At 62.3% G+C, this 10,098-nt stretch overlaps 1 protein-coding gene across 1 annotated transcript in view; it reads left to right on the top strand.

The window, feature by feature from the left end:
* Positions 1 to 2,275: 2,275 nt before the first annotated feature.
* The window catches only part of LOC111154435 (potassium voltage-gated channel subfamily H member 2), a 32,180-nt gene continuing 24,357 nt past the window's right edge, over positions 2,276 to 10,098 (top strand). The window contains exons 1-2 of the mRNA XM_022514033.1: positions 2,276 to 2,627; positions 5,430 to 5,660. Of these exons, the coding sequence (XP_022369741.1) occupies positions 2,552 to 2,627; positions 5,430 to 5,660 (307 nt within the window). The 5' untranslated portion in view covers positions 2,276 to 2,551. The remainder of the gene's footprint in view (positions 2,628 to 5,429; positions 5,661 to 10,098) is intronic.

Here is a 10,098-nt window from a genome sequence, read left to right as displayed (position 1 = left end):
GTGTGTGTGTGTGTGTGTGTGTGTGTGTGTGTGTGTGTGTGTGTGTGTGAAAGAGAGAGAGAGAGAGAAAGATAGATTTGCCTCTCCTTAGCCTGATGGAACAGGCCTCTTCTCACCTGCCTCTACACTCAGGAGGAGGGCTACTCTGTCTGGTCTTTTCTCTTTTGGGGAATCAAGGGTCCCTCTGATTTCTTCATCCTCCCATGGGATGAGAGCAGAGGCCTGTTCCGGGAACATGGTACCACAGTGTGGACAGCTGGCCAGGCCAGATGACCAGCTCCCTTCCTTTGGCCTTAGTCTGGAAATAAGGGAATGCTGCAGATGTCCCCCCATCCATGTCCTCTCTCCTGGTGCCTGTCCTCGCTGCAGGCCCTTCCCGGCTCTCTCAATTCCCCAGCCTGGAGGGGAAGGCGCCCAACTCAAACCGGAATCAGCCTGGACTTAGGGCAGGCAACCCAGCATTCAGGAGTGGTCGCGGGGTGGGGAGGCGCAGGGCAGGACCCAGATGCCCCGTCACAAAGGAAGGGGAGTCGTGCTATGGAAGGCCCAGGGCATGTTGGAGCGAGGGAGCTGCTGGAGGGAGGTGAGGGCCGAGGGGATGACTGTACAGGCAAGAGCCTCTGGTCTTTTTTAGCATCAGCTGGTGGAGCCACCTCCTTCTCTCCCACTGGCTGCCTCCCTGAGTCACTGCCCACCCACCAGCAAATAAAAAGGAGGTGTCATCTGCTGGCCAATGGCCCTGTCTGGCCCCAGTGTTTTCATCTTTTTGCTCCTGGGTGGAAGGTGAGAGTCTGGGTAGGGTGGTCTCACCAAGACCTCGTCCTCTGGGCCTTTCTCCTTCCAGACTCTGCTTCTTCTTTGCCCTTTGTTCCTCCCCTCCCCCTACACCCATGATGGTTCTCCAGGGTGACAAGACCCACCCCCTTGCTCCAAGGACAGAGGCAGCTGCAAGCCTTCAGGGGCCCCCACATGGCCCCATCCATCTAGCCGGGTCTCAGATCTGGGCTGCAGGGGAGGGGACCCACGGCTGGGCTGGCCGCTCAGCTGCCCATGCCTCCCCACCGGCCCGCTCAGCTGTCAACACTCTCCCCCCACTGCCCTGGCCTTCGCAGGGCCCTGCCTGGCTGCTCAGGCCACGGACACCGCGCCCCAGAGACCCTCCCTTAGACCCAGGCAGGCGGTGGGCAGGCAGCGGGCAGACACCCTGCCTGCCCTTGAGCATCCTCAGGCCTCGTTGCCTAAATAAGGGAGCTGCAGCTGGAGCGAGCCAGCTGGCCGGGGGGGAGGGGCCTGCGGCTAGGCCAGGGTTCTCCGAGGGGCTGGGCCGCCGCAACGCCGCAGGGCCCCGAGCCCGCCACGGATTGGGCCTGCACCGAGGGCCCGCGCTGCAGAGGGAGGGAGCACAAGGGGATCCCCAAGCTGGAACCTCGCGCTCAGGGGCCTATCTTTGATCCCGAAGCTAGGAGGCCGCAACTCGTGTCAGAATGTTACCTCTCTGTGCAGGAGGGACCCCGAATGACCCCGGGGAGCTCTGTGCGTGTGTGTGTGTTTGTGTGTGTGTGTGTGTGTGTGTGTGTGTATTGGGAGGTCGCCCCTGCTCAAGGTGCGTCCCTCTCCGGTCTCACCCGGCCTTATTTCAAATCGCGCCCCACCCGGGGCCTAGGGATTATCTTGCCCTTTGCATTTCCCGGGTCTCCCCTGACCCTGGGCTTGTCCTCCCAGGGCCCAGGTCTGGCCCGTGTCACCTACATCAGACTTTGAGGGCATGTTGTGTGTACCCAGAGGGGCTTGGCGTGGTGGGCGACCAGGGTATTAAGGGACCAGCACACCCCAAGTCAGGTTCCTCAGCCCTTCCAGTCGGGGGTGGGGGTGGAACCCCCAGTCCCCTCCCTGGCCTTCTCAAGGCCAGTCGTCGCACCTGTCCTCACTGTTCCCCTACCTAGGGGCCCCTTCCCCCTCTGTGGAGCGCGCGAGTCCAGGGGGCTCCAGGGCTGAGCGAGGAGCTGGGGTGGGGGAGCCCTTGGCGCTGCTCAGCCAATGGGAAGGGCGGGAGCGCGGGGTGTGTGGGGGGGGGAGGGCGGTGCTGCGGGCGCGCGGCGGGAGGGAGGGGGCCGGGAGGCGGGGGCTGGAGCCCGAGGGGCGCGCGCCGCGTTAACCCTTCCGCCGCCGGGCCGAGCCGCAGGCGCAGCCGGAGCCTCGGGCGCCGGAGCGGCTGTCGGCGCGGCGGGCGGGACCCGGGAGCCCGGCGCTCGGGCGGGCGGAGCGCAGCGCGGGGACGCGGCGGAGCGGGGCCGGTAGCTCGGCGGGGGCCGGCAGACAGGTGTGCGGGCGGCCGGGCGGCCCGAGCTCAGGCGGCTCCAGGCCCGGCCCGCGGTCAGGAGCCGGGAGCCGAGCGGGGACCCCGCTCCCGCAACCCAGTCCCGGCCCCGCCCGTGCTCTGCTTGGCCGCGGGGTGCGGGGATCACGGCCGGGCCGGGCCACCCGAAGCCTGTGTTGGGCCGGGCCGGGCCGGGGTGGGTGGGGGCCCGCCCGGCCCGCCCATGGGCTCAGGATGCCAGTGCGGAGGGGCCATGTCGCGCCGCAGAACACCTTCCTGGACACCATCATCCGCAAGTTTGAGGGCCAGAGTGAGTGGGGGAGGGGGCCGGCGGGGAGGGGGCGCTGGGGGCGGGCCGAGTTCTCCCGAGTGTGAATGGAGGGGCGTGCCCGAGGCCGTGTGCATTGGGCTAGTGCGAGTCAGTGGGGGCTGTTGGCCTCAAGCCGCGGGCCAGGGGTCGTGAGGGCAAGGCTTGGTGCCGGGGGCGTGGGTTTGGGGCCAAGGGGACTGTATTGGGCTGCAGGGCGGGAGGTTCAGCTCAGGCTTTTGGGATCCGGGAGTGTGTGTGACATCTCAAGTGTGCAGGTATCCCTAACTCCCAGTGCCTGGGTGTGGATGGGGCTGTGTGGGGGCAGGGACAGGAAAAGGTAGAGGGTCCCAACCGTGAGATACTAAGTACTGTGCCTGAGCGGTCTTGACTGTGTTTTTGAGAGGCTGAGAGCCAAGAACTTAGAGTGAGTGCCTAACCTGCTCTCGGGATATGTGTGTGTGTGTCACCCGTGAGTTTGGTCCTGCATGGGCAGTGGGGAGGAATCTTCGACAGAGCTATGAACTGTGGACTCCCAGGTGAGAGTGTGTCATGGCCTGAAGCGGGGCTTCAACGATCTAACAGGCCCAAGGCAGTGCCCCTATATTGCTGATTTTCCTGTCCTGAGCCGTTTATGGGGGCCACAGCACCCCTAAGGCTGGCCCAGTAGGGGAGGCTTCCAGAAGTGTCCCAGGCTAGGTGAATGTTCTGGTGTGTGTTTGATCCTCCCAGCACGCGTGTGTCTGTCTCCAAGGCTGCATGTGCCATGGTGGGTGTGACTGCCAAGGGCCCTGGGAGCAGGGAGCGGGTGACATTCCTTGCCCGTGACCCTGTGAGCACAGCACAGCGTGTGCTTGTAACTGTGGTAGGGGGGAGGGAGGGATCAGTTCTATGGGCAGCATTGTCTGAAGCAGAGGAACAAGGTGATCCTGAGGGGGAGGAGGAGACTGTGACCGTGGTGGGGGGCCACAAGTGGGGTCTTTCCTTCTCACCAGCTCCAGAAGGCTGAGGAGCTAGGTCTAGAAAGAATCTGGGTTAGGATCTGGGGGCTCGGCTTCTGGCCCCACCTCTGCCACTGACTGCCATGTGACCTTGAGTGACTCTCTTCCTTGTCAGAATCTGTTTCCACATCTGGAAAGGAGAGGGTGGCCGAAGGAGCCATTTGGGGCTCTTCTCTAGTGGTATTCCAGGAGCTCCGGGAAGGGGTGGGGGTAGGGCCTGCCTTCGAAGAAACTCTCTCTTCTCTCTCTGGGCCTGGGAGCTGATTTCTCTTCTCCAAAGCTGATGTGTGTGGCTGGTAGTCTGAACTGCCTTGGGCTCAGGGGGAGTTGGAGGCCAAGTCAGGGGTCTTTCCATGGGACAGGGAACCCTGACTCCTGAGGTCGTTGGCTGCCTGGGAGTTTTGGGGGCCTGGTGAACTGACCTAAAGATGACCCAACTTCAAAAAGTAACTTCCTGGAGCCAGGGTAAGGGAGGGCTTAGGAAAGCAGCCTCCCCGGGTTGGTGAGGGGAGGGGGGTTGCTGCTGTAGCTGCAACCCTTGCCCATGGGATTGCGCAGGGCTGCAGCCGGAGGGCTGTGTCCCCTGGAAGGGGAGAGGGCAGAGTTCCAGCTGCCACCCAAAGCCCCAGCATTAAAGGCCAAAGTGGCCGGAAACTTCTGTGTTTATAAAAAGCTCTTATCCCAGGGCATCTTCCCTGGCACTAGCTGGGTCTGCTGCCTGTCTGTGGCTCACCTGCCAGCCTGGGTCTTGGGGCAGGTGTTGGGGGGAGCCACGTCTAGCTGAAATGGGTCTATGGGGCACCTCTCCTTGATGGTGCCTCACTTCCCGCCAGGCAGTTCCCTTTCCTGGATCTGTCTTCTTACAAGTGGACCACTGTCTCAGGTCCATCCCTGGTTCCTGTATTTTCAGGCATTGGAGCTGCGGGTTCCCTTCCTTGCTCCCTATGACCTTGGGTTTCTGCCTGTGACCCTCAGTGTATTTCTTCTCCTGCCAGACCTAGCTTCAAAAGCTGGCTCCTTTACAAGCTGCAGGATGTGGGCATGGCTCTGAACTTCTTTCGAGCCTCAGTTTCTTCCTCTAAGAAACAAAGATAATGATGAGTACCTTATGGGGTCGTCGGAGTATTAAATGAGAAAAAGCATCGCAGGTGCTCACGTGGTACGTCCCTCGTCCCCTTTGGAGAGCCTACTCTCCAGCCCCTGACTGCCCTTGGAGGGGCGCGGAAGTCCGGGGAAGTACTGACCTGCTGGGTCCGCAGATATTCGGGAGAATGATTTCCTAAGGATCCCTCCGGGTAAGGAGTGCTCAGTGAGGCACCCCCCCACCCCCACCCCCCCCCGCCCCGTGTCTAGAGAGCAGGGGTCAGGAAGAGAAGCCGGAGGACCTGATGCAAAGGGAAGGCTGGCCGCCATCTCTGGCCCTTCTCAGGCTCCCTCTCCAGGCCCAGTGTTTATCCGTACGCCGCGGCTGCTGACACGCGTTGCTGACACCCGCCCAGGCTGGCCTCGGCCCCGGTCGCGGAGGGGGCGGGGGGCCGCTGGCAGGCTGCCTGGGGGAAGCCACGCAGCCAGCCCGCGGGACGGACGGGGGAGGGGGCGAGTTGCCTGGCTGGGTCGGCCGAGGCACCTGTGTCGGGGGCACAGCTGCGTCGCCCCCTGCTGGGGACCCCCGTCCTCGCTGTGCTCCCTGGGGCGGGGAGTCCCCGGGCGGGTGGCTGTGTGTGACAAGAGAATGCGGGGAAAGGGCTAGGAGCCCCCGAGGCAGGGGTCCCTGCTCACGTGTCTGCTCATCCCCGCCCCCCAGGCCGCAAGTTCATCATCGCCAACGCTCGGGTGGAGAACTGCGCCGTCATCTACTGCAACGACGGCTTCTGCGAGCTGTGCGGCTACTCGCGGGCCGAGGTGATGCAGCGGCCCTGCACCTGCGACTTCCTGCACGGGCCGCGCACGCAGCGCCGTGCGGCCGCGCAGATCGCGCAGGCCCTGCTGGGCGCGGAGGAGCGCAAAGTGGAGATCGCCTTCTACCGGAAGGATGGTAGGCGGGGGCGGGGCCGCGGCGAGGGGCGGGGCCGCGAGGGGCGGGGGCGGGGCCACGAGGGGCGGGGGCGGGGCTGTGGGGGGCGGGGGAGAGGACAGCGGGATCCCGGAGGCCAGAGGGTAGAGGGGGAGACAAGGAGAGTCCCCTGGGGACGTGACCCCATCGGAGGCCACTGCTGTGGGTCAGGTGGCAGGCACGGGCTGGGCATTGGGGCTGCAGGACGGCGTTGGTCTCCTCCCCTCACGCACTCTGGCGGGATAATTTTCGGGGTGGCCAGGGGTCTGTTTGGCTGTGCGTCTGGCGCCTTCGGTTTCTCCCTCCCGAGACAAACGTGGGCAGGTTGAGGTAGGTGGGCTGGAGTTTGACGGGGCTGGGATGGCAGGTGTGTGGACGGAGTCAGGCTTAGAAGGTCAGGTTGGCAGCTGGGCGCCCACCTCCGGCGGGCCACAGGCCTCCAGCTACTCTAGGGCAGCCCCTCCCAGGTGATTGGTCTGGGAGATGTTACGGAGGGCGAGGCTGGGGGAGGGATTGCAGGACTCTGGCTGGCTCTCCGCTGCCCTTCTCCTGCCCCTCTCTCTTCTTTGCTTAAACAGCGCCTGGCGGGAGGTGTGTGCCTCTCCCCACAACCTCAGTTCCCTTTGTCTCATCTACTGAGCGCCCGCCCACCAGCCCCTCCCCGCACCAGGTGTCTCCGCTCAGCCGCCGCCTCCCAGGCCAGCTGCTCGGGGCTTCCGGACAGTGGATAAACAGCGCCCGGGGCGGGGCTGCTCCCCGCGCTGTGCCTGCCCTGGGTGGGGTGCGCTCTGCTCAAGGAGGGCAATGAAAAGGCTTTCGAAGGCTGGCAGGTATCCGAGGGCTGGCGAGGTGGCTCCCGAAGTGCCACTGGACTGGTCCTGGGCACCCAAACTGCTACTCACTGTGTGTCACTGACGAGCACTTACTGAACCCCTGTGAGCCAGGTGCAGCCCCAGGGTCTTTTAGATGGAGCAGTGGACTAGCCAGGTGAGGTTACCGCGGGAAGGGAGCGTACCTGCTGCACACGGCAGTCTGCCTTGGCGGACAAAGTGAGCCAGCCGTCCGTGTGCACCTGTCCTGTAAACATGTGCTCAGAGTCACCTTGCGCTGCCCTGTAAAGGCTTGCCTCCCTCCACGGCCCTGTTTCCGCAGGCCTGTATGGCCTGTGACTTTCCTGGACAGCATCAGAGGGGGCACTATCCCTGGGGCCCTGTGAAAGAGAGTTTGCTTAAAGAAAAGTGGGATTCAGGCTGGGAGGCAGGAGCCGGGGAGACCAGATGCAAACTCCGAGGGCAAGGCCTTCCGTTGTGTTTTTTGTTTTGTTTTGTTTTGTTTTGTTTTTTTCACTACAGTCTCCCCAGAACCATTATCAGAGCAGATCTGTTTTTATATCTGCTGGGCCGTGGAGTGCTAGCTAGCAGGGGTGGGCGGCTCCCAGTACTGGATGCCCGGCTAAATGTTTCACTCACATTATCTCGTGGAATCTTCACAACTCTGGGACGTACGTACTATTTTTATCTCCATTTTATGGATGAGGAAACTGAACTTCGGGGAAATTAAGAAACTTCCCCAAAGTCACACAGCTAGAAAGAAAGTGGCAGAGCTGAGGGATGGAACCATGTCTGTCCTGAGCGGAGCCCTTCCCGTTCTCACTCTGCTGTCACCTATGAGAAATGACCCCAAGTAGTTACAGGCAGATTATATACTGCACGTTACTTTATGTACAATTTTATTTTGGAAGTTCACAAACCATCGGTATAATGAAAAGAATGAAGATGCCTACGTCCCGGGTTCAGGTCTAACACCAGAAAGTGTGTGATATGGGAACTTGGTTACTGCCTTGAGCCTGTTTCTACTTCTAGGATAGTGTGCCTGCCCAGCCCCTTGGCAACAGGGACCTGGGTTTTTCTGTCTTCCCCGTAGTGTTTGGGGAGCCCTCCTTCTTGCCCCAGGGAGGCTCTTTTGGGCAAAGATAGCCATGGGACACCTCCTGCAGAGATGCTAACATGGGATCTTGGTGACCTCGAGGATCACTTAATCCAGCCCACTTGTGTTACTGACGGAGAAACTGAGAAGCAGAGGTCCAGTTACCAGTTAATCAGTGGACAAAGTAGGATTAGAATCCAGGCCCCCTGCCCAAGCTCAGATTGTTTCCTTCTTCCAGTTACTTCTCCAAATGGGGCTGCCACCCAGAAAGTCGTCTCTGCCTGCCCTCTTGTCTGCTCTCACCTAGTTTCTCCTGTTGGGCCACAGGCTGGCCTTGTCCCCCATTTGTCCTGGTACTTGAGGTCTGGGAGGCAGGCTCCCTCTGCCTCCCTTCCCTCTGCCTCAAAATGCTTAGTCCCTTGGGCGAATCCCTGGGGCCCGGCCTGTGCTATGTTTGCACGGACACGGGAGCTCACACCTTTGTGCGTGGGCTGGGTAGGGAGGCAGAGGCCAGGGATGCCCGAGTGGCCCTTGTTTCTGTCCAGGCCTTTTTCTGGTCTCTGCCTGGGCCAGCCACAGGAGAGTGGGTTCCTGGGCTTCCGCCCCAGGGAGGTGGGTGGCTGGGAAGGAGGCGAGGCCTCTTGCTGGCAGGCGCCACTGTGGCCAGCTGTGCCGTGTCGGTGCCTCTGGTCTAGCTCTGTGCAGTATCAGGGCCTGAAGCCAGACAGCCCCATTATTTAGGTGCTGGGATTGCTGGGGGGTGGGGAGGCTGGACTGGGGGTGGAGGGCGGGTGTGAGCCAGAGGGAGAGACTCCCGGGCCCTGTATCTGTGCCCCTTAACGTCAGATCTGGCCCAGAGTAAGGTGGAACTGGGGACAGGGATGGCAGGCGGTCGTCCCCGGGGCCGGGTCCTGGTGGCAGGTGCTGCTGCTGCTGTGCACCTGTGTCCCTACGTGGCCCGAGAAGGGGCTGTGGGTCCCTTGGAGCAGGGCTCCTCTTCCCTTGCTCCCTCACCTGCGGGGCCTCGGGGAGGTGCCCTACTCAGGTCCCTTTTGTTCTCTCTGCTCTTTGTTCTCCCCTACGCCCCGCCTCCCGCGGAGTCCAGCCCCAGAGACGGAGTCCAGCAGCCGCTTGTCTGCTCCTCTTCTGTCTCCCAGTGTTGGCCTCCCCGCCAACTCCTGCCGCCTCGGTCTTTTATCTCCTTCCCCTTGCACCTGTCTCTCTTCTTCCCTCCCTTTGGCACCCCCGAGCCTTCCTTCTTGCCTCTCTTCCTCTGCCCCCCCAGGCTGTATCTGGAAATCTGTCTCTCTCTCTGCCTGTTCTGGCCTGGTCTCCTTGTCCCCGTGTCCCTAGGAGCCTGTGCGTGGGTGGGGATGGGGGTGTCTCTAGAGAAGAGTCTGTCGCTTCTCCACTCCAGCTGCAGGCCGGTTGCCATGGTAACAGGGTCAGAGGGCCCCCACTGCAACAGCTGAGCTGTGGGCTGGGGGAGGGGTGGAGACCAGGGGCCAGCCTGTTCTCCAGGGTCCCTGGTGCCCCTAAGGAGCCAGAGCCCCTGCGGTGGCCCCAGACTCACTGGTCTGTGGTCCCCAGACTCAGACCTCAGCTTCCCGGTGCTTGGGCGGTCGCTTCTGGCACAAGCGACCCTCCATGTACCCCAGGCTATTTCCCCATTTCCTCCCTGTCCCCTGACATCAGACCCCTCACTGTGATACTCCCACACTCCGCTCTACTCCATCCTGGCCAATCCCTCCCCAAGCTCAGACAGCCACCCCCTCTGCCCTGTCAGGTCGTGATCCTCAGGCTCCCAGACCCCCATCAATTTGGTTGCCCATGAAGGAATTGTGCATAGTTGGGTACCTAGGCAGATCAGATGGAGGTGGGTCCCTAGGTGTGTCCTGTGTCCCTGCGATGGAGCAGACCAGAGTGATCCCCAGGGCAATGAGGGTGGACACAGGTAGCACCCTTCTTGGGGGGTGGAAGCCTCAGGAGGGCCTTGGGCCTCCATTCAAGGCCTGAGCGGCTTGGATATGGCACCAGTGAGAGCCCCTGCCCCTTCCCCTGTCCCTGCATGGTTGCCAGGAGCCAGGCATAGGGGCCTGAGGGGCTCTGCTATGCCCAGCCAGCACTTTCTCTCCAAGGGCCCGAGGGAAGTGTCATTCCTGTGCTGGACTAGGGTGCCCTGGCCTGCTTGGGAGCTTCCTGGCCCAGCCCCAGTGCAGGGGTGAGTCAGTCTGCCAGGACTGAGGGTGTCCACCACTTCTAGCCTGCTCTGGGGTCTGGAGAGTGTCGGAAGGGTGGCTCCTCCATGTTGTGTCTGCCGTCGCCCCCGGAGAGGAGCTGTGTAAATATTTGTGCAGAACATCGTCATCTGCAGTGAGAGCAAAGTTTGACAGTGGCCTTGGGCTCTGGGGAGGGGGGCTGTGGGCATCGGGAGGGCCAGCGTGGGGGTGTGAGATGGGGGGAGACTCAGCCTCTTTGCTGCCCTGAAGTGGCT

This window comes from Enhydra lutris, unplaced genomic scaffold (genome assembly GCF_002288905.1).
Source record: "Enhydra lutris kenyoni isolate GAN:26980312 unplaced genomic scaffold, ASM228890v2 scaffoldscaffold37, whole genome shotgun sequence".
Classification (NCBI taxonomy): domain Eukaryota; kingdom Metazoa; phylum Chordata; class Mammalia; order Carnivora; family Mustelidae; genus Enhydra; species Enhydra lutris.
The sequence above is the reverse complement of the archived record's forward strand: the minus strand, read 5'-3'. Positions and strand labels throughout refer to the sequence as shown.